Below are 25,288 nucleotides of genomic sequence, written 5' to 3'. Positions count from 1 at the left end.
CAATGTGATGATAGTTGGAAGATTTTTTTATCGCACAATTCGAAGATTGAGAGCCCGAAGACGTTGTCCCGAGGTAGCTTGGTTAAGGAGCGTTTTTGATATCATAAAATATCTCCAACCATGTTGAAGGATGAGTGTCAAAGTATTGATAAGAATAAAATAATTCAAAAAGTTCTTGGGCTAGTGATCCTAGTCTGTATACCTGAATAAGAATCAGATAGTAAAAAATGAGGTTGCCCTCGAAATGCACAGTTAAATTTTTTTTTAACACGAAAGAATAAGATCTGAATACAACGTAATTATTAGGTTGGTTATTTCATACCGCATTTGATTCAGCATAACTGTCATTGGAGGGAGCATTAAGAACATTAATACCTATATTTATAGGACTGGACTAGAGAAGATCTTACAGTAATTATGTAAGTAAATAGTGTACGCCTTGTAAAAGGTGGCAGTAAATAAAATCCCTCTTTAAATGATGCACCTTTGCTCCCAGTTAGGCCTAATGGTGCACGCATTAGATACGGAATACACTTAAAACGATTCCCCCTCCTAGACTGCAACTAAATTAAATATAAATATATGTGCAAGTTATCTCGTTTTTCACCTGCACTGACTTGTTTGGATTATTAGGAACAAATAAAAGACGCACTCAAATGGTTCATGGCGTATAATAATTAAATGCACAGTATTATGACCATTGCGAGTTCGTGCCTCAAAGTTTTCTGAGTATTTCTGAGCTTTTCTGTGCCTATTTAATAGCTTAGACATGAAATATCGTTTAGGATAAAACCGTATCTTTTAAACTTATCAAAGCAAAGTCATGGCCTGCAGTGATTTGTGGATTCATATGCACAACTATCCCGAATTTTTTGCCCCCAAGTAGACAACTGCAGAAACTTTGCAAACTACTGTTAGGTGGAATCCTTACTTTAGTACTCAAAGCATTGTCGTTAATTTAGAATCTTCGAAATCACAGTGAAGCGGAAGACTTTATTTTCAGTTGACGTATACCTTCCTATCTAAGTTTATTTTGGTTTATTATTATTAATAAAAGAGCACTGAACGCACATAATCTTTTTATTACATAACCTTTTGAAGTACAATAAAAGAGGGTTTGTACTTCGCATTGTACATAGAGACACGCGTATAAGTTGTTATCGTATTCTATGAAAATATAGACAGGCACAGTTATTGAGATATACTAGCTACAAATTCGGTTGCTCTAGTAAGCGCCCATCAATATGTAAGCATCTCTTTATCTTACCTATTGAATGATATAATTTTAACTAAAATAACTCAAGAAGTAAGAGTTCATGATGTAATATATTGCAACCTATATAAAACTATGTCTGACAAAATGCCGTACTACGATATCGCACGTAAAACCTGCAACATTATTAAGGTCGATCAGGTGGAATATATTCAGGCCACAGCGATACAAGGGTATACCATGATATGCTCACAGGATGCTTTTATCTTAAAGACTGTGTGCTTAAGCTTTGTTTTTCTTTTGAACTTAAACAGTTAGTCCATGATGTTTAAAACGAATAGACCGCCATCTTTCTACTTTGCCGAACTATGTTATATCATATGTATAATGTACTAAGAACAGATAGCCTGTCTAACAAGCAACCTAGATCGGCACCAGCAGACAGTGATGATAGCTTTTGGACATTGACCGAAATGTTGTCAGCCCTCGAGTCAGGCAGACAGCGCAAATGCGAATATAAATGTTATTATTATTGGCGTTAAGCTAAGAAGGAAGCGCCAAATTGCTGGCTATTTCGTATTCATATCAACTAAGCAAGCTATCGAAATCTTTTTAACTAACGACTGATTACGTAAGGCAAATTATTCTTTTTTGCTTTTCTATGCAATTTTTTTAATACAGCAACCTGTGTACTGTGCATTTCGTATGCTGATGATTCGTCCATATGTTGGTGGCTTCTAACCTCATGTACAATGTAGAACTTTGAATGACTACGTCCCGCTGCAAAGCGGTATCGTGGTGAACGTCTGCTGTGCACGTTATCTAGATAAGTAAAACTTCCAAACCACGACATCATCACTGGATTAGTCTCATAAAGCGTACATGGCCCGGATTCGATGCAAGCCAAACAGCCTGTTGTATTGTAAATTCGCTCTTCTTCAGTTGTTTTTTGGTTCTTCAATGGCGGATATGCTTCATATTGAAGTGAATCTGCTTTGCGGAATCGTTAAAAAAGCGATCTTTTTTCTGTGGATGTATAATCGTATATGGGAAAAATGTATAATCGTTTTATGGGAAATTGCTTCGGATAATAGTTTTCAGTATAATAATTTAGCAATACTTTGTACTTTAACTTGAGAAAGGCGGGCCTCAAATAATGTATTTCTGTCACCAGCTTTAACTACAATACTTTGGAATTCAAAATATATCTCAGATTGAATGTGATCAATACGAGTGCTGGTTAGGTGCTACTAGTGTATGTGATTCGTAGTCCTAGTTGCTTCATTAGGTATTTTTATGGCTACGTAATTTCGTGTCCCATGTCTGCTAATCAACTTATTAGTCCGATTCAATTTGTCCAAAAAGACAGCGTTGTCATTGCGCATGATTCCATTCAATCGTACTGTGTCCCGATAGAAAAATTGGTAAAACCAACAACTGTCTAGAGGGTACCTCCCCAATCCGATTTAAATTTCGAATATTCACATTCATTTTACCCTTATGCCAACATTGGCTCAAAAGGCCATAACTTCCGTCATATTTTTTTTGTTCAACCTTGGCCTATTGCAACTTAAACATCCAAACTACCATGCTGTCAGCGGATAATTACTGTCCCGATCGTGTCTCAATAGCCTCACCACCCCATCCTCAGCAACAAAACTAGTGCCACTTGAAACTGTTTAATTTCTAATATGCTGACAAGATTCTATAAATGGCAATATCAAATTTTCTTACCATATTCAAACCCAATATGAGTTTTGTCACAGCATACAGCTAGTCTTCTGTAGAATATTTGTTATATTTTTGATCGAACCTTTCAAGTTAATTGTTGATATATTTTATAATGATCGGCCAATTCCTGATGTTTTCGCTAAATGTATTGTCACTCAAGTTTCTACGAAAACTATTAGATATAATATTTATAACTACCGCCTAGCATTCCAACACTCTATCGCAAGTGCTAAAGGTTTTAATCCCACACGTTCCGCAAATGCCAGTTTTTTCTTCTCTATTACACAGAGCGGATGTATTTTTCGTGTTTTTTTTTCAATAAACGGAAACGACTCGGGATCAAACCATGTTTATGAACTCCGTAAATCGTTCTATTGCATTGAGTTCGCTATTGTTTTCGCTACCGATCGTAAGGTAAAGTAATTTAATGCTTATTCGACGGATCGGTTGTTTCGAGATTGGACCAGGAGGACTCTACTTTCTTCTGCTCTTTGTGGGCGTTGTCATGACAACTGTACTTCTCCATTGTTTATGCTATACAGAATGTTCGGTTCGCTCGAATAAGACCTGGTTTCTTACGGTGATCAGGATCTTAAAAAAACTAGATTCTATTCTCGTTGCTTAATTTCCTTGTACATCCTGTCCAGGGATCTTTTGACTATACACGGTATAAAGAGGAATTGAGGAGAAATGCACAATCGAACCCCAGCTCGGCAGAGCGTTTGAAACTGTTCAAAGAGTTGCATCGTTCAAACAAACACCCGCCGGGGAAACAATTGATCCTACACCCGATGACCACACCATCTACTTTATTTATAATGATTTATTTCTCTAGGGAGCAGTGTTTGTGACACGGACAGCCTCTGAGACCTTTATGAATACGGCTCGATGTTTTGATACGAAGGACATTTCGGTGGAACTTCTGCTAACATGTGTTGCCCACATGTTAACCTAAGAGTGGCGCTGCTACACGAGGTGGTTCATGCTTACATTTACTTGACGAATCTCATTGATTATGGACACGGTCGCCATGGCTTAACATTCCTCTATTATATGGAACGGTTGTTGTAAAATAATTGTCGGCATTCTTTCCCTACTGAAGTGTAACACGGTTTGAGTAAATTCCTCATAAAACTGGCAAAGATGTACGTATGGCATTGGGTTGGTTACACCGATGAACAAGCACTCTACTCCTGAAGGAAGAAGACTGGTAGCAAGATTACGAACAAATCTGTGACGTATTTTTGATGAAGTATTACCGCTCAAATACTATATGGCCGAATTACGTCTATGGGCGACACAATTAGACAAATTGGACATAGGTAATATAACTAATTCTATATTTTTTGTGATTTTTACATAAACTTCTACGTAACTTATGAGGGTAGGATCTTACAGTAGTTCTACTGTACACCCAATAGGAAGGACGTATTAGCGTCCTGATTGCATTATGTTGACTACTACCGCAATGCTATAACAAGCTGCCCTATCTTTCCCTCCCTGCCGCCACCCTTGAAGTAAAATATGTATATATATAAGATATACTAACACCTGTTTTCGCCCTGATGGTGGTTATAGAATGAAAACGGACTTTGGGTCAAAATAGCGGAAAGTGCGGAGGTCTTAACCAAATAGCTATATTTATACAGAGGTGTGTCCGGTCACGCTTCAATCGGATTATTATTATTGCTATTACCTATATTAATAATACTATTGTGTACTTAAATGAAATTTTGGTTAGGCTAGTGCAGTAGTAAAAATGAAATGGCGTTATCAATAAGTCGAACAATATATGAACAATGTCTTTACTCTAGCGTTAAGCAAATCCTATAGATGATGGAAGAGAGTTAGTCTGAATGCTGAAAATGGTAGCTGGCCATAGCTTGCTATAAATTTAGGGCAACGTGCATCATTCGATTACTGTTACGGCCCTCTGTTATAGAGATGATCGTTCACAGCATTCGCTCGAGCCGCACGGTCGGATGCTTTGGAAGATTTCAAATAGAAGCGAGCAGCGTCATTTTTATAGAGCATACGCGATGAATGACGAAGTTTTTCCGTCGTTGATAACGCGCTGCTTCAAGACTAGAAATTCGTGTGAAAAAACATTGGCGTTTGTTCGAAGACGCTAAATAGGACCTTTACGGTCCAACGAAACCTGCTATCGACAAAATCTACCATGTTAAGTGATTAGGAATCACAGAGCCTATTTGTTCTTGGTCCTTTGCCAACCCGCAGCCTGAACTGCTTCATGGTTTCTGGCTCTGAAATCTCTTAAACTTAACTAGTTTAAAAGCTGTGAGGTGGCTTAAAAGTCAAAGAGATTAAAGATGTTCTGATGCTGACCCGTTCTTAACAATAAATCCTCTTATTTCTCCTATTCGACGCAACAAATTCAAGAGTATTCTTTAATAAACTAACGTAAACCAGCTAGTCAGCAACTATGTGCAAAGTGAGCCTTCTTTAAGTTGAATCTACCTGTATTTAGCTTTTTCGGACAAAAAATCAACTTTCTAAGCGATATCTTCTCTAAAAATACTTTGCAAGTTAGTTGTCTTAATAATAAATACTTATATCAAAATATTAATTCACAAAATACAGACCTCATACAGATAGAAATCTACATCAGATAATTAACCTTAATTATAACCTTATCACTAGTGAGCTAAGGTTCCCTTTGCTGGACAGATCCGTCGCGTGTTTGTCTTCAATGTACTGTCTAAATAGGCGACATATGCATTAACAGAAGTTGTAAGATATTAAATCCATTTCATCCAACGTTCTTTAATAGAAAGATTGTCGTGTAAGAAAAGTAAGTTGTAAATACCATATGTGCGGTATCCATGAACTTTAGAAACTGAAACTGGATTTCGGTGTTTCAACAGCTAACAATCATTATGGTATCTAGTATCTAAGATCAGTTTTCTACATGTAGCCGAAAAGCCGCCTAATTCCCTTTAACATTACACTTTATCTTACTCGTTTTTATAGCGATACAGGTAAATGCTAATTATCACAACTACCGTTATCATATGGTTCAGGGAATAATAGCTAAGCGATAAGTATGGATCTAATAAGCACATTTAGATACCAAAGTTTGGTCTCGTAGTTACCTTTTGTATTTTCTCTTATTACTATACTGTAGATTCTTAACTTATGAACGGAACGCGGAATCGAATGAAAAAGGTTAACGATTGAGCCTTGGCAAACGCCTACAAAGGTATCTAAGGAACGATTCAAGAGTAGGCAAAGATCTGTCGTTATTTGATCTTCGTAGACAAATAATAGGCTCCACAGCAGACAGTAACGCGGTTCCCTATATTTCTGATGAGCAATGTTTTGAGAATAAACCGAAAACCGTAAATTGTTAAGCGTGAGCTAAGTCATTACTTATCTGGCGTATTGCTAGGTCTTACGAGTCTCTAGAGATGCTAGCACGGAAGATGACCCACGCTTACATTATCACGATGAACCGTAACCATGATGAAACCAAGGACGGTCAAAATTTAAAGTAATGCAGTGGAATGCGAGCATTGATCAAGAAACAGGTTACAATATAATAGTATGTCGTAGTTTTATTAACTTAATTAAGAGGCGTTTGAAGTGAACGCTGTAAGTTACAATGGTCGGGTCAGAATGGCAAAGTGCAAGCAGGTTTGGATACGCTGGAGATCGTTCCACAATGCGAGTACTGAAGACGACAGGATATGGTCCATCCAAGGACAATACAGCGTGGATAATTACAATAACTAGATGTATATGTGGAGAAATTCGTCCTCATTTGCTTATGAAGGCTCACCCGCTTGTGAATCTATAAAAGTTATATAATAACGATTATATTATATTAGAGAGACCATATGTAAAACAATACAGTTGATATAACAACAACAACAATAATAATAATAATAATAATAATAATAATAATGAAACATTTTATTACGAATTAAAAAAAATAGCTTGAGAAAAGTGGATAATAGAATAGCTTAACTTGATCTGAGGTTCCAATTAAGCTTGGGCCGTTCATAATGTATACGTCCTTCTAGTGTGGGATCCAAAACAGCAAAACCAACCAAGACAAAGATTAGATAAAGGATACTATAGAAATCAACTTGGCTAATAGAATCCACAGTGTGCGCATAAATAGGATTAATGCTTTATTTTATAAGTAGATTACGCTGGATTTATTTAAGGCCTTTTTTATTCGTCTATAAAAAGTCTCATCTCACGATGGGACAATATTTGGTTTGAGTTTCAAATTAGCCCGTTTGTAAGCTGCTCTATCTGGTGCTAGATATAGGCTAACTGCAGTTTAGAGCGTCAGACTGAATTAAGACTGTGCTAACTTTGGGAATTGTACAATGACTTGTTTCAAGTTTCGGAACAAGAAGATAGGAGATCAGTTCGGCCTCAACTAGTATTAATATCGAGCCTTCTACCAGCACTTCAAAGGTTTGTTCAAAACTTCGCAAAGCACCCAGAATTTTTGTATTCGATACAGCCTACCTCATGAACCCTACGGGCAGGCGCTCAATTTTATAAACATGTCCTTAACCATTAGTCGTATTAAAATGAATAGGTCTAAAACGAATAGAACCATGTCTGGTCGTCTGGACCAGACATGATTGGATTATCGAGGAAGTCCAAACTTTCTTTACGCAGAATAAGAGAAATTGAAATCAAAGGAGGAAAAATCCAATGCAAGTAGAACTGCATTGACGGGAGTTAAGTAAACAATATTAGAGCATTACCAACCCTTTGTTGCCTTTCGTAGATTTTGAAATTTTGTTTGAAAGTCTGGCGGGAAAATGCACTCTTGAAGCCAGCTGACCTAGGCGTAGCGCTACTTGTGCTTTATAGGTGGAGATCTCTGATCAGAGATTATCACCTTATTTTCGATAATTAAGTCGTTGAACTAGAATTACCCAGTTATACTAAGGTAGCTATATAGTATTAATTATAGCTTTAGAAATGCCGCTACGTGCACCCCTTTGATTATGGAAGGGCTCGTAAAACCAACCGACAAACTCTATTTTAACACTGTAACACAGTAACAAGGATATTAATTGCTGCAAGAACAGTCGAAAAGAAAAGTCGAACTTAACAAAGATCTGTAATATAAGCAAAGCAAAAATAGCAAAACTAACTCATGAATGATATGTCGGAATCATAAGTAAAGGGGCAAAAAAAATGCTTGAACTCATCAATTACTTTATTGGAATAAAGTAAACAAAAATAATAACAAGCCTGTTACATAATGCGAGTATATTATAATTCATTTTTCATGTATATGATGCGCGCGTATGCGTAAGTACGGCATGGCGCTAAATACGAAATCTGAAAAAATAGCGTTGAAAGTAGTTTTTCTTGATTTATGACTTGATACTTTTACGCTCCAGTGAGAGGAGAGAGTTTTAATCCCATTCATGAAAGACATTGGGCGTGAGACATCACTGCTATCTGAATTTCATTCACATATTTTTACTATTTGTTGTTTTTACATATTGGTCAACGTCATTTGCTTAAATAGGTATGTACTCTTCTCCCTCGTTCTCTCTCTTTCTGTATATAGATATGGGTGTGTGTGTATGTATATATATATATAATTAGATCTATCCAAAAGCTGCGCCGTGTCGAGCTGCTGTGTGATGTTTTACAGTATTGTTATGACACAAACAAATACTGATTGGCCGTGCGTGTGCGGATTCCAATTATTATCTGAGCGATGAGTGAATGACGCGTTCGCGGTGCATGCTTTACTCATAAATTAAGCAACTACGTATGGCCACCAACAATAGGGCTATTCGTCTTATTACTCTATTTACAACCTGTTCTTTATGCAGTTTCCACATCGGTGTGCATTACCCATAACGTAGCGATATAAGCACATGCTACGAGTACAGGCCGATTAATATAAACTGAATAATCTGACTTATCGGGCACGCGGCCTGCAGCATAAGCAAGATTTTACTATACATTAGATTTTTATGTAATACTCTGTTTTAACAGAATGCAGTAGAGTAGTCTTGTTCTATTCTTATACTTTCGTTCTTTTTGCTGTGTCCACAAAGCGTAAATTGTCTGAATTATCCAGCCTCTACGTTTGGATAGTAATCAAATAACTCCACATATCGACATCGGCACAAACAAATACAAATGACGGCAAACCGTACAATCACCTAGCCCTTACAAGTGGAAGATCCTAAATCTTCATATTTGAGATTATGTAAGCAAGATGACGGCAGAGCAAATATTCGTAGAGGTGGCGCTAGTGTAGATGGTCTATTTTAGCTGGGGCTATCCTTGTCTTTTCCACCCTTCACAAGACCACTGGACTTGTCCGGTGCCTGGTGGCTCCCTGTTGACTGATAAATCCTTTCGGTTGATTCAGTAAAGCCGGCATGCGTATGATGTGTCATCATTTGCCTGAAATTATAAAACTAAACTATTCTGAATCACAAAAGAAAGCCGAGTAAATTTGAACTTTAATATATTTCTGTTTGTATAGAAAATATCTGGAGCGAACGTCAGGCGGCCGACAATAAAAAAAAATGTGATAGTGACCTTTAATACCTAGACGTTAGGTTTTCGGTTGTGATCCATATAGTTGAATTTCGATTGAATTTTTACCTAACGGACACGAATGAATATGGTTTTCTCGAGCTTTCTCTAGTTATGTCATCAACGACAAGTATCAGAGATTTGTACAAATTGCCTGGACACACTTATCGCAGCAAACCTGTGAAACTGTTCAGCAAACCATGACTTGGACAACAGCAGGCTATTGTTGGGGGTGAGTGAGGTAGATATAGGCGTATTCGGGGGAGTGGCCAGCCCTCCGGACTCAAATCCATCAGAAGCGACACTTCGATCCGTCTCTTGATAGTCATCTCGGGTGCCGGGAATTTCAATTCCTGCCGTTGTGCCTACACCCGCTTCGCTCATTATGTCCGCCGGCTATATCAATACTAAAAATACGACAATAAACAATGCAAACCTGAGATAAAATCTTATACCAAAAAAAGGGCCTTTTCTGCTCCACCCACGAGCTAATCAAAGCAATAGAAACAACAACCGATTATAGAAACAAAAAGTAGCTAAATATTGGAATATTAAGTTCATCACAAAACTTAAACAAAAAAAAAACTTCGAGTACAACCTGCTATATTATTATTATTTGTCATATATATGCACACATAGGAATTGATGAGTCTTTTGCGCTTCGATTATCGACTACATACTTTGATGGCATTATCTCGGCATACTTTGATCCGTTGCCAAGTTATAATTAAAGTGGCTTAAATGTGTTGTGTTACTACGCTGTCAACACTAGTTATTGTGTACAGCGCAGTGACACCTAGAACTATCTCGAATGATCATCAGTGATTAATAGATTACACGACCTGTGCCAATGCTCTGCGCCATTATTAAAAAATGAAAAATTTTAGTAAAGCTAAAAAAAAAATGATTTTAGGGCGTTGGTTTATGCATTATCGAATCAGCTACTTTTTCCAACAGCATTTGTTAGGATGCCTCCTAAAACCATTTGCGCCGTTTACGAAATTAAGGCCGACGACTATAATATTTGCCAACTAAAGAAGATAGGATTAGTTATTTTATACTGAAACGGGTTCGCGCGTGGACCTGCCATATGGATTGAGCTTCCCATTCGTATTCCGACAGATTCTCAGAGCTCGTGTTGTAGCCGACTGATTGGGAGGTTAGCCATTGACAACGAATAAAGTTGATTTCGTTTTCGCCTCTTATGTGTTCACTGAGATCAACATATGCCGTCGAGACTTACTAATATTGAACAGTAAGCACTATAGACCAATCGTTAACCCGCCACGGTAACAAGCACTTTGCGCGAGAGAATTGCGGAGAGATTGGAGGTTGGGTAAGAACGAGCGACATTGTAAATGATTTGACCTGTTTCCCCGACGATTCCTCCGTGCTATGATCGTTTCGCCCTGTCTCAGGATATACATTCAGCACATTGACACAGCTAATAAATGCAAACCGAGGCACATTTTCACATTGGTACGTAGTATTTATCATTCTATCTTACTTCCTATATATATATATATATATATATATATATATATATATATTACACGAGCGGACTATTTGGGTAAAACCCGCCTATTTAAGGACAGTCGATCGCGCTCTAAAATATGTACGCTTTTATATGAACATAAGGATATTTTAAGGGCATATGATTGCAATCGACAAAATCACACCTGGTCTCCATAACTCATCAAGTACACAAAACTGTTTTTTAAAAAAATCTTTAGTTAATCATTATTGAGGCTTAGTATCGATACAGTTATCATTCGTTTGTCTGTAAGCAAAAAGCACAATAAGCTGTAAAGACAAGTATATCTTGATGATAGACTGAGGCAAATTAGTCAAACTCAGTCCCCGTTTTTGGATTAAATCTAGCCAAAAACAGTAAGAAATAATGACTCACCAAAAGAATTTTCAATCCACCCATCATATCAAATAAAAGGCCCAATGTAGCTAGATTTACTATAAGTTAGATGGTACCATAACAAAGTGCTTGCTCCAACAAGTTGCAGCATCGATTCGAACAGAACCCGAGATAATTGAGTAGGACACGCCAGGCGGAAGCGGCAGAGATCAGCCCTGGATGGAGATGCAATATTCGGGTAGTTTCAAACGAGCACGCAGTGTAATTATGTTTTTGACACGTTTTCAAGGTCTTTATATAACGTTCTGACCTTTAAATTAACCTATCTAGTATAAACTTTATGTATATATATATATATATATATAGATATGTGTCATTATTTACTAATGCACTATAAATGTTTGACTCTACATTTCATAAAGTTCATTATTATTTAAAATGCACTTGTATTTACCATTAATGTTGTATTTGAGCAAAAGTATCTATAACATCGGAATCTCGCTATCTATTGCACAATATATTACAAGACGTTAGCCAAAACAGCAAAAATCGTTTGGAGGTGCTTCGGGTATCTGAAAGTCACGATTTCGCCTTAAAGTCAAAACTGTGAAATTGAGTGTGATTAGGTTGAATGGACATGTCTACTTCAAAACGACTACAACCGCCTACATTTAGACTTTTAGGCTATAAAACAGCCTATAATCCTCTCGAAAACTCGCTGTCCGTTTCAGATGCATCTCTTAAAAGATTTAGATGCTTTGTAACACTTCTTTCACGAAACCAACGTTGGAGCGGTTCCACGCTTCACAGCTAAGACAATACATTTCCTTAAAACGGGCAATAGTGTTATAGTTTTAAGCAAAAACCGCTAGCAAAAGTCTATTATATTAGTTTGGCCAGATCTTTGGTCATTTTCGAATGGCGCAATTTACTTTACCTCGTTTTTTACATTAATCATTTTTTAGGCTAAATTTTATTAGAATTCCATAAGTTTTCACATACATTTAGATGATATCAAATCCTTAAGTTATAAACCAGTCTTTAGGTTCTATCTGAAGCCGCTTCTCGAGCTTTATTTTTACGAAAACGTTAATAAGCGAATGGATTTGGTAAGTGTACGATAACTAAGAAAACAACGTCAACGCGCGTGGAACTTATTAAGCAATGCCTGTCACCGAAATGGCAGATTCGACTACATACCGCACTCTGTCATGAATGCAATCTCGCCATGCTCCGTTATTACATATGTCTCTACCACTTGGGACTTCCGAACATGGATTCTTAATACTAATAATTGCGGTACTTGCCATTATTTTTTTTACGCTTCTTATTGACCCTTGTTCTATAGTCCTACAACAGGCATCACTCCTACAGGTAGTTCCTAGCGCTAGGCTTTTCACTGGAAAAAAAACACATAAGGCAAACTGATTTTTTTAATGAGGTGCGACAGTTAAACGTTGAAATATGACATTAATTTTAGGGAAAACTATCGAATTGCTCTTACATAATAAATTTGTCTAAAAAATAGTAACTGGGGACTTGTTCTTAGGTCGCATCTATTGTATGAAATTTTTCTTTCTTTGGACTTTGTTCTACGAGTTTAAACCGTATCAAACGTAGTAGATGTGAAACAAGGGGCGCACACTTGCCTTCGTAAACCCTGCTGACTATCCGTTATCTACGTTAGACACATGTATGTCTGTTTCTGTCTAACTCTGTCTCAGCTGGCTCACCGAATGTGTGGGACTCACAATAACTATTGCCGTAATAGCAAGGCAAGGCAAGGCAAGCGGTAATGGTGAACGGCGCCTATATGAAGTCCTTCTAATCTGTTGTCATATTTGTTCAATATCGCAGATTTTGGTGCTATTGTTGTGACTCTCGACTAAACTGTTGTTTTGCATCACCAAACGACACACACCGTGTTACTGTGTCGCGTCGCGATAGCCTGTTCTGTGACTGCCTTTGTTTCCTTTCGCTTTTTCTTCAACGGCAGAAAGCCTGCATGTGTTTCATCAGTATCAAGCATTTATACATAACGACGCTGTCCTACAACAAATAGCTAATAATCGCGCACGTATAAGCGTCTCTATTTCAGTTAGCTGCTATTGTCGTTATTCATAAACGATTTGCGTTATCGTTTCGTTGTGGACACCAGCAGCGCCTGACACATTGTACTCGGCGAAGATGCACAAGCTCCAAGCAGATATCTGATGAAGATATCGGGACTACGTCCATGCTATTGTGCTCGTTTCTAAACGATTCAGCACTACTGGTAAATAGTACAATAGTACGAAGCTTTTTTTTGAAGTTCTGTCAAAGAGGTTTCGATGAAGCACAGTTCCCGAAAAAAATTGGTTAGTTAGACAGCAACCAAATGAACCGACAGTCATCCTCGCGGTCACACGGGCGGATGATTACGGACCATGATACCTATATTCACACATTCAATCAGGGTCCGATAATTAAACGATAGAACGCCTTTTCCATGATACCTGCGTGACTAATATTAGCAGAACTACCTGGCTGCCGGTTCTGCAGCGACGCAACAACTGTGCGATCTGTATTTGTGTCGTCTGTTCGATATCGCTCGTAGAAACTGCTGTTTGGGCGACTCGCGCCGTTACTGCTACGGCTGCCCGTCCCGTGCCCTACGCGTACGTTTTTATTCCACGCGGAGCACCAGCGTTCTCTGCTAACGACGGCTCGCTAACAGCAGCAACATCGCGGCCACAACGGCGGCACTGAGCACTTACCATCGCCGTTGCCACCACCATCGGCGGCAACTCGATTCGTCCGTCCGTCTGTCCGTCAGCGTTCGGCAGATAGTCCTCTAGAGGTACAATTGTGACGACTAATGCTATCAGCGCTGGAACTATGTTGAGGCCACCCCATTGTCGCTTGCCGACTGCGTGAGAGCGTGCTCTGAACGCACATTGAGCAGCCATTATGCCACTGCGGCTGTCCTCAGGTTGACCTGTGGTTGTCGTTGGGCAGCTGTTCCGATGTCGGATGACTGCAGCAGCGGCAGGGAATCAGCTAAGTATTTCGAGTTTTACGTCCGGCATTATCGTTAGGCACCATCCGTCACGAGACGAACCATGTGTCTATGCGCGAATTCTAACCTGGACTACTACGTATCCCTGAGATTAGCAGCCCAATACGTCACCCACTAGGCTATAACGGGGACGTCAGCAAGAAAGCTAGCGGGCGTAAACCGGACACAAGATGAAGCGACCTGAGATGCGATCGGGAGCAGGCAATTAGGAGAAAAAAAAAAGGACATCGTCTGAGAAAAGACTAATTGGACGTCGACGCCACAAGAAACTGTTTCGTAGTGATCTGTTAAATCGAGCCTTGACCACTATCATCGGTGGCGCTACCGCCGTATCGGATCTCATACTAACATCGCTTTTGCAATTACCGTAGTAATGCTTTGGCTGTCGCTGCTGTATCTGGCGATCTGGTGTAATTCCACAAAGACGTGCTACTACTGCCATTACTGTTGCAAGTTACATTATAGAAGCGTTATTATATACCAGCGCGAGTATGAATGATAACAAAAAATGTTTATAGAATGCCGACTTCACGAAAGAGTCTGTACACTGAAAGCAAAGCAACCGTTAATACTACCGTTGCTATGGTGTTCTTTGAGAGGTTGTTAGCTTTGCTGGCGCTGTTGGCATCGGTTCTGACATAGCGATTCTCGTTTTGCTGCCTCAGTTCGTTTGGCAGCTGATGATATTTTTGCTTGTTGTTCTTTCTTATTTCGATTTTATTTCTATTGGTCCGTTCCCGTAACAGTCACTGTCATTGCTCCAGTATCGTACCGCAAGGCAGTTGCTGCTGATGCCCCGTTGCAATGGGTCCTCTATACTTTGCTTAGTCGATCCTGTCTTTTGCTGGTTGATTGTTTGCCTACCTGATACTTTTGGCTTTAAAGGCCCGTTGTTTCTGGCAAAGTATTTAGAAGGACTATTGATTACTATATTAATAGCATTGCCAGCTATTGGTATAAATGCGTAACGTGTGTATGACCACGTTTGTGACAATGTAATGTTTATCTGTTTGTTCGTTTGTATATATGTGTGCTTGCGTTCGTGCCAGTGCTTGTGAACCGACTGTAGGATTCGATGCGTTATACGCAACTGGCCGAGTTACTTCTCTCATGAATTTGACGCGAGAGTAACAACACCCGTAGCGCTAAGAGCGACAGCAGTAGCAGTAGTTTAAGCCGTAAAGATCTCGCGTAGATGCTGCGAATGACTCGACGGCTAGCTTCCTGCTTTCTCGATCGGCCGCTGAAATCAGCCAGCAACAAACAACGAACGACGGCTGCTGTTTCTCTCGGTAACAGTAATGCGCGATAATCATACCGGTGATTATGATTAGCGGATCATGTCTGCTGCCTCGATGCTAGCGACGACAACCTTCTCGTTCATTTCGAGTTGATTCGTTCGCCAACTCATTCGCTGTTTTTAGCTTAGCACTTGTAGCCAGACAAGAAAGCATCAGTTGTAGAGATTTTCATATAATCGGTGTACGACTACGTATGGCCTACAACGCTGACGGCGTCTCTGCGCGATGAGCGAGAACAGAGAAAAGAAGGTAGACGAAATGACCGACCGACCGATGGATTGACAGCCAAACAAGCAACATCTCCAACGGAGAAGAATATCAATGCGATAAGCTACAGATGATGATACTTACTGCTGGCGCTGTTGTACTGTCACCGCTGCCATCAACAACCCTTTACCCCGCTGTGTTTACGGCACCAGCCACAAAACTTGATGGCCCACTTAGTAAGCAGCGGCCGCTCGCGCTTCTCTCTCGTAGTCGGCCGACGATTGGGGCGGACTTCAACTCTGTCACTGTCGTTTCATACGCGCACTGAATTAGCTATTCACACGCGTACACATACACAATAAATAATATGACAGGCAGACAGACAAGCGGATCTTTTATACTTAAAGAGGCGTTGGAGCGGTCGTAGACTCGATAAAGGCAAAGGTATCTCGGCCGCCGTCACCATACCACCGGCAGACGGAGCGAGCGACCCAGCGGCCAACAAATACGACGACGCCCAGCGTGCCAGTCTATCTTTTGTCGAAATGGCTAACCGTTGCGTTGGTCTGTTTGCTGCCAGCGAAGGCACTCCTCTATTCTTGCTGCAAAGCTAACCGGTTTTTTGCATTACTGCGGTCGTTTAAGGAATGCCACGCCGTGACACAAAAACAATGCATACGTATCTATTATCAGAAAATAGATGCAATGCCAACGGACACTCACACATATAAATGCACAAAGGCGAACACACAACAATGATGATCGGCTATCGCAGCAAGTTCACAAGATTGCCATGAGCGCTTTTATCGTTAGCGTTTATACGACTACATTGATTTGCTCCTGTTTCCATGGCACACTTCATTGTTGCCATCATAGATTACTGGTTGACATACCTCAGCATCCTGTGCAGTCAACCAATGCATACTGTACATTCCACACGCACCAGGCCTTTATGCCGAATCTTTCACGTCTAGTAAAGGGCTCAATAACTGCTATTGACCGAGAAACACACAAATGCAATGTACGAACCGGTGGCGCACAATTGGCAAATGTACACGTGTACGGGAAAAGAAAGGAAGCGACGGAAAACCGCGACCATTCTATGGCCGGAAGATGGCAACGATAGACAGGAAGGCTCTAGAAGAAGTCGAGGTATTTAATTGAAACTCACGCTAGTCGAGTTAGTTAGCCCAATGACACCAGCCGTCCCTGTTTGTAGCTGCTGACGATGACGTTACCCTTTGATTAGTTGAAACGAGAGCGCACAATAGGATCAAGCGGCGCCATGGGACGATATTCACGGAGTCATGCAAGCAAAAGCATGTATGTGCTACACATTTGCACTGGCGGACAGTCTAGAGGCTTTCAGGAAGATTAAAACTGCGCATCACCACAGGATGGCATTAGCAAGAGTCTCCTTGAGTGTGCTGGGTGTATATCATAGATATATGTTGCTGGAAAGCCTTATTCACAGCTACTACCTAAATGCGCTTCTATAGAACCGTCGCGACTGCTCCCAGATCCTTTTGCAGCTTAGGGAAAGCAACGACACTATTTTTAGACTAACAAAACCATTTCTAGGGAAAAAGTAAGCTAATGCAGTAAAGCTGCAGATTTTTTTTTGGGTCCAGATACAATACTAGATAAAGCTTTTTAACTGTTTAGACTTAAAGCTAGAAGAAACTCCTGATTAAGGTATTCGAGTCCACACTGTCATTTTTGTTCTAAATGCAAATTTGTTTAAATAAGGCTTTTTTTTTTGTTGCATGCAAGTTACCCACAGCACACATTCGGAATCTAATTCTAAAACAAGTGATTTTAGTTGGAGCTCTCAAAGCTCCATTTATTTATTTAGCCTTAATAGTTTAGGAAGACAATCGTCAACTAGATGGACAAAAAAAATAGATCAATATTTGAATATGTTTCTTAGTAGATCATTTAGACGAAATCACCTAGTACCGTTCTAGAAAATCGTAGTCTGCTTATAATGTTTTTTTTAAAGTTTTTATAAAAAAGATGTATCATACGAAGGAAAGCCAGCTAAATTAACTAAGGCACCTTATCGTGTTTTAACAGGATAAAACCGGCCTTTTATTTACCGGAATTTTATCTTCGGCTAAATATGTCTATTACAAGCGCCGTACATGCAAATATCTAGATGAAAAGCAACTGACTATAATAAGATGTTACTGCAAGTCTACTGAAAACATAACTTATCTCAAATGAGAATAAGTTTCATGTTGTCCCAATTAATTCTATAGTGAATCCAAGGTTGTGTTGAACTTGTTCTCCGTTCATAGAAGTATCATAATGCACTACTAATTGAAGATTCAAGTGTAAGAACTTGCCACGGTGCCATACAAGTACATTTATTTACTTCCGAAAAAGTATACTTATCGCTAGTAACGAGCACAGACACAACCCAGAGTATTTAAACAACAGCCCTTGGTTAGCAGAATATTTCAAATATTGATGAAATATATTAACTATAATCAATTTTATTTACAGGGTTAATTTTTAAGCGATCACCAAACAAATAGACTTACCTAAGCCGGCTTAGTTGTTATGCTTAGTACGCTTCGTGATGTAATAAGCATAAAAATCTTCGAAAATGTTTAAAAACAATTTCGAAGTTTAATAAATTACAACTATTGAATCTATTTCCATTTTCTTACGTGATTCTTATAGAGAGCTATATGCTACCAGCCGCAAAATCTGACCTTATCCTTCTATTAAGGTTACCACTTTATATACCAGTGTAGACTAGACTAATGATCCTGCAAGTCTGGTTCGATTTGCTTGAAAATGACCACCAACAGGAACCTTATGCCGCAGTAATTATGGCAGCATGATGCCATATAATTTCAGATCCGCAAGAGCTACATTGGTCGCCACTGATATATCAGAACGTGACAGAAAAATCATTCTAGCAGCATATTTGCCTATCTATACATCAATGTCAGCCATTCCTAATTGATACGTGCAAATTTTTACATCGGGTAACGTTCCTGTGATGATCCCTGTTGCTACGATCCGTCCGAGTTCGCGGATTGTGAAACTCTGTCCAATCTGAAGGATCATCTTTTTCGAAAGCGTCAAGTTCACCTCACCTGTGTCACCTGTCGATGCATAACGCATGTTAAAAAAATATACCAGATAAAAGCCAGTTCTGTCTAGAACAAAACCTTTAACTCGCCATAGGTAACAACACTGCGTCGTTTAGTTTCAGAATTTAAGCCAAAATTAGCTATTATAGATCTTTCCACGCTAGACAAGTCACAATTAAAACTTCTTCTTTTTTTTGCTTGAAATTGAAGGTTAATATTATCGCCAGTTTTCGTGCGGTTTCTCAAGAATTAGAGAAAAACTTGTACGAGAGAAACCTAAAAATCCTCAATGAAGTTTTCAAATAATAAACTTCGAAACTTATCAAAATGGCTCGAAAAAACATTTGTGGTAAGTTCCTGAAAAATGGTTTCTAGAATAGAGGAATACAGAATATTAAACGGCTTGTAACGGCTTGTTTTTTAAACACTTGACATTTTTCTCCACCCTTAGAATCACAGAACTTTCTTGTTGTTTTAAGCCTTGACGCTTTTTGGATCTTTCGTACTGCTATCAGCTCAATATTTTATTTCGTTAATTATATGCAGCGGACTTGACTACCACGTGAATGAGTTCGCATTTACCCATATCACTTGACACACTGTTATTATTAGAAGATTATTTGCAAGGTAAAAATAGAGTAATTTAAAATAGACTAGCTAGTGATTTACATCCCGATCTGATGCTGTAATCGTAGTCGATGACGCTTTTATCGAGGGAACATGACCATCAAAAGTAATATCTTTATTACATGTAAAAAAAAGTTCGTCGCAATATCTGTTTTCTTTTTAACAGTTTAAACAGGGTTCAAAATAAGGCATAAAAAAGTTCTTTTGCCTTGTTAACATCAGCCGAAGCCTATAACGCTATGAGTCGCAACATAAATGTGACATGCTCCGACTGGATCCGCTAGCTATCAAAGGCAATTTCAGTCGTAACAGAGGACAACTACAATATAAAGCTCCATCGAACTTGCCTGGCATTAGCATGCCCCCATCTTTGACGTCAACCCTACAGGGAAGGTTCCAGGTTTTCGCGAAGAGAGGCATAATATATTTTGTGGATATCGGCCTTTTGCGTCCGCCTTCTCCACGGTTGAGCAGGTACATGTTGGCCGTGAAACGATTATGAATTTCATATGCGTTTGGAGCAACCACAGACATTCCTCGGCAGACGGCACTCGTTTTAACGCCTCGACACAAAAGACTGCATAAGCGTGGATATGTGAGAAGGTTTAATTTGATAAGCGGCACCTTTTTAAAGCCTGGAAGCAGCACTTATACCTTATTACTTTCAAAACTGTCTCTTTCATCACTGCCTACCACAGTAAAATGACCGGACGGTAAATTAATTAACTGTATAGATGAAGACAGCTAGTAGAATGCTGTCAGCAAAAGCTAGAGATTAAAAAGTACATTCTCCACTGAGTTTATAATAGAAGAAGCCCAGAGCATATTCCTTGTTTGCTTTAGAATAATTTTTATCCCAGCTAAATTATTTCCTAACTAATACAGCTACAGTTTTGTCTTATATGACTGCCCTTACAATTAGTAGTGTATCGTGTGCATCACACAAATTTCGGCCGTTATGCGAACAAAAGCCACCCTTTAATATCATGAATTAAAAGAAATGATAGCATGTAAACAACATACCCCACATGGTCTCCCGCCTGGGCCTGGCTCAGCTGTCTGCCAAAAGCCTGGATATCTGACACAGTGGTTGGGACCTTCTCGTTGAATCCTGTGATTTCGATTTTGTCGTATCTCCTAACTGTCCCCTTATCCAAAGTCGTAATTAGAACGGTGCCTCGGCCTTTAACAGTTACAACACCTTCGACAGGCCCATGCAATGGAGATCTGATATCTCGCTGCGGCGGTTCTATATATTCGTCCATGTGGTCCAGTAGTTTCTTAATAGCCGGTTGGCCTGTACATAATTACAAAAAACGATGCCAAAAAATCTCAGGTAAAAAATATGAACCACGACTTGGCTTGCTTGAATTGAATTATTTTGTAAGCAAGAAATGTAGGTATCGCATTTTATTATATTTTCATAAAAGGAACTTGCTTTTGTAGATCAATAAAGCCCAATATTTTTTGCTTCCGCCTGTCCCTTGGCACACGTACGAGTCAACCTCATACTCAAATTTAAGGAAATATATATGTAGTGATAATAATGTATTCTTTTAGGCACTGCTAAACTAACCATAAGGCTCATTGCTGCCTTCAAGTGCCTTCTTCGCTGAACCGTAAATGATGGGGCACCAGTGTGCATCTGGAAAGTTGAATGATTCCATAAGATCACGAATCTCCATCTCGATCAGTTCCAGAACGTCTTTCTCAGCTAAATCAGCTTTATTTATGAATGCAATTATCTTCTTTACTCCGACCTACAACAAAAAATTGGTATAGTTGTGCATACATCTCTTAGTATTAGTTAAAAATATATATTATTTAAATCGCCACCACAGTCATTATTGGCACTTGCGTTTTGGGGCAATACTGCTGTTTACTGTAAATATTCGAATACATCCTATAAAGCATACTTGCTATAAATGTTCCATAGGTACATTGGATTTGAACAATATTTTTTTCGGAAAAATGAAAATTGTAATTGTAAGTAAAAAATTTTCGCAACATTACCCGCGCGCTGCTTTTTTTACTAACGAATCTTGGATAATTTTTTCAAGAACAGAAAGTTTCTTCACATTTGAAAGTAAAATGTTTTTTTGAGTTGTATGATATTAAACATCCAGTCTAGTTGTCAGTAACAACCTGTTGGCATACAAGTAGATGCTCGCTGGTCTGTGGCATACATCCATCGTCCGCTGCGACAACCAAAATTGCGGCGTCCATCTGTGCTGTTCCGCAAATCATGTTTTTAATAAAATCCGCATGTCCAGGACAATCCGTGTGTGCATAATGCCGTTTATCTGTCTCATATTCAACGTGTGATGCATTTATTGTGATTCCTGACACAACCAACGAGCAGCAACCACAAAGACAGAGCAGAAAATAGGACAAGTATCAACTGATTGTTTCAATGATAATTACTGATATTTACACATACCTTAGAATGGCAGGCTAATAGGGTACAAGCGAATCGATGCGATCTTGTACTTGGAAATTTTCAATTACAGTTGTTCAATTATTGGTAATGATTATATTATGCCTTAGATAATTGCGCATGATATCAAATATTTTTTTAACATCCTTGAGGAGTCCCAGTCACAAAGGCCACTCAACTTTCTCTTTCTGGTTGGGCCTTAGCAATCGTATTCAGGTTAATGCCCTTACAATAATTCTCATATATAGGTTCACCAGCTAGCTCTTTTACCTCGACGTTTTTCTTCTTCGGCTTTATCGATATTTTCATAACTAACATATTTCGTTCCGGTTCCCTTCTCTGCCAGGTATTTTGTAATCGCTGCGGTCAGCGACGTCTTGCCATGGTCCACGTGCCCAATGGTCCCAATGTTTATGTTTATTTTGCCACTAGTAGATTCGAGACTTTCGACCTTTTCCAGAAACCGTTTTGTTCGAATCGACGTCCTTAGCAATGGCGCTCTGATATAGAAACCAGCAGCGCGTCGCCACAGCATCTCTTTCACTTGGTCTTGCTACGTTTTTGGCCAACTTGAAGATTTAACCTGGTAGATATAACGCAAGTACACATGATTCTGTTATTTCTCTTATGTATTATTAGCAATTACGTAATGATCGTAGTCATTATGTAATTGCTACGGACAGGCAGGAAGCACGTTCGAACCAATCAAATGGCTGTAATGAATAGCCATAGTATCAGCTCGACGTTACCGCGTTCAAAAAAACTGTTTAAAAATAATAATCTTGTTTTGAAGACGTCTCCTATCACTAAAAATGTAAATCTAATATAATATACCATTTGGATCTGCAAATAAAATTCTTAGTTATACATTTCATAATTAAATATATATAGGTATGGAATGCTTTCCACTTACTATTGAAAAATCCGTATGCCGAAATCAACCGTCAGACCTTAAGTGAATATATATACATCTCAGGTTTATGTGCTATAAAACGTGTGTCAATAAAAAATTATTTATATTTCTATCGCGTTATTATATTTTACTTGAAACACAAATATCGCCTAAATAAATATACCTCCTTTGAGAATGAGTATTGCATGTCAATAACAACCTTTTTATTGATTCCGCTATCCATTAGGGATTGGCCGGATTCAGAATACGAGCTCCTTCAACTCAGAATAAATAACAGATTTGCGACAAAGCCGCTTTGTTTATTTTGACTTGATGCAAGGGCAACCGGAAATACATACAACAGCTTGATTTTACAGAACTTTCAGTATCCATGATTCTGCACTTAGATCTATCTAACTTCCTTTGTCCAGCATCAAAGAGCTCATATGAGAATATTTTGAAATTACTGCTACAAGAAAGCTTAACAGCTTAAGTTTGCGATATGCATGGGTTATTTCGCTCTTGCTATCATGCTTTAAACAGCATCAATGCAGGTCGGTTTGCTTCACCCTTCTACGATCTTTTATCGATCATTAGCTTTTCTTTCATTTTATTAGCAGAATCTGTCAAATTGTAGGTCTGTCCAATTGACGAAATAAAGCTACGGCTCCATTGGACGTGCCCACAGCCAATGTTGGGGCTGTACAGGCCTTCGACTTTCCAAGGATCTCCACAGCTGTGAAGGTTATATCAGTCGCTTCGGCACGGTACAGAAGTTTAACCGTACCAAAATCTTCAATAGCATGAATCAACAAGGTATTGCCGTTATTGGCTAAGGTTACCAGTTTGTTTCCACTTAGTCGAGACGTAAGCGAACGATTGCAGTCAATATCATCCGGGGTGATATCCTTTGAGATCACTGTTTCGTCGAGCTCAGCCATAAGAAGTCTGTGGCGTCGATTTGTACTCATCGGATCAGGTCGGATGTGAGCGGCGAACCAAACTTTGTGCTGAAATGACATGGTCCAGAAGATATGAATCGGACTGGACGCATTGGAGGCTACCTCAACGAGATCCTGATTTGTCAGCGGATTAAGTAAATGGAGACTATTTGGAAGTAAAACAAGAAGTTTTGCATCGGCACTGGCTAGTGCCTTTACTGAAGCTGCGAACGTCCGTAGAAGCTGATGATTGTCGTTAAGATCGTGGCGATGAATTCGTGCGCCGGAGGCAGTGTAGAATTCCCCCTCGCTAGAACTCAAACAATCAAGTTTTTCCTTAAAGCTGCAAGTAACGTTGTGAAGAGCTCTGTTCTTGTAAATAACTGTCAGCATTCTCGAATCAGACTTAGTCAGAACGAGCTGATGGCGTGCAAGGCTCACAGGCATCTGTATACTACTAACGAATTTAGCCAAAACGTTGTCGTTTTTAAGTACGCAGATCATATCCCTTTGTATAACAAACAGAAGCGAATCATTTTCGTGGATAGCAAAAAAGATGGCCAGCACAGGCGAGCTGGAGGGCAACACCACAGTTGACTGAACTCCATAGGGAATCATTTCGCGCTGAAGTAAATTCGAAAAAAGAACACCGTCTTCTAGTTTTTGTCGTAATTCAAAACTCTACTGGACCTATCAGATTTTGTTGGAAATAAATTCACATACGAGAGTTGCAAATTCAATTTCACAATTTGCGTACGACCCTTTTTCAAAAACTGCTTTTCAGCTTAGTCTTATATAATTTTTTTCCTTGTATTTGCTGGCTCCCGAATACTTTCGTATTTCAAAAATTTGGGAGTCGAACTAAAACATTTCGCGTGGCCGAAATCGGACGTTCAGACTTCTACCGGACTCTTGTTTCCTGCCTGCCTAAATACACGAACATGCTCGCGAAGAAGCAAATTCGCGCAGGCACTAAAATACACACGAGAGTTGCATAATTCTCTGTTAGAATGTTGAATTCGAACACAAGACTTTATCAACCACTGGTTTTTATAGTGCCATACATAAACAAAAAGGGCAAAGAACTATTTTTACCATTCAAGTTCGGTCTTACGGATGTTTATCTTCAATCAAGCGGTATTTTCCAACCCTTGCTGATGGTAGCGGTTAGTGGATACGAAGCTGCCAGTCTGTGTAAAACTAACAGCCTCTTTCCGCCGGCCAGAATTTATGAGCTAAGTGAGCGAACTTCCTCAAAACGAACGTAGTCGACGCCGTTTTAGGTGCACACAGGAGAAATATACCTGTAATATTCCAACGGAATCGTGCGCTATGAGATCTGTGTG

The 25,288-nt window shown here is 39.2% G+C and overlaps 1 protein-coding gene across 7 annotated transcripts; it reads right to left on the bottom strand.

Moving 5' to 3' along the window:
* Positions 1-8,130: 8,130 nt before the first annotated feature.
* Positions 8,131-25,125, bottom strand: LOC111271392 (uncharacterized). Of its 7 annotated transcripts, none has more exons than XM_086972898.1 (11): positions 25,038-25,091; positions 23,023-23,059; positions 22,380-22,692; positions 21,818-22,014; positions 21,249-21,432; positions 20,696-20,969; positions 20,020-20,249; positions 17,110-19,057; positions 12,680-12,771; positions 9,681-9,909; positions 8,131-9,367 (listed from the first exon to the last, which is right to left on the bottom strand). In XM_086972898.1, the coding sequence occupies exons 3-8, from the start codon at positions 22,642-22,644 to the stop codon at positions 18,885-18,887; spliced, it is 1,323 nt and encodes a 440-aa protein (XP_086829024.1). In that variant the 5' UTR covers positions 22,645-22,692; positions 23,023-23,059; positions 25,038-25,091; the 3' UTR covers positions 8,131-9,367; positions 9,681-9,909; positions 12,680-12,771; positions 17,110-18,884. The 7 variants fall into 7 exon arrangements, with proteins under 7 accessions (XP_086829024.1, XP_086829026.1, XP_086829025.1 ...); XM_086972900.1 differs by lacking the exon at positions 25,038-25,091 and adding an exon at positions 23,222-24,051; XM_086972899.1 differs by lacking the exon at positions 23,023-23,059 and having other exon boundaries at positions 25,038-25,125.
* Between the last annotated feature and the right edge of the window lie 163 nt (positions 25,126-25,288).

This window comes from Varroa jacobsoni, unplaced genomic scaffold (genome assembly GCF_002532875.2).
Source record: "Varroa jacobsoni isolate VJ856 unplaced genomic scaffold, vjacob_1.0 contig00578, whole genome shotgun sequence".
In the NCBI taxonomy this organism is placed as follows: domain Eukaryota; kingdom Metazoa; phylum Arthropoda; class Arachnida; order Mesostigmata; family Varroidae; genus Varroa; species Varroa jacobsoni.
The sequence above is the reverse complement of the archived record's forward strand: the minus strand, read 5'-3'. Positions and strand labels throughout refer to the sequence as shown.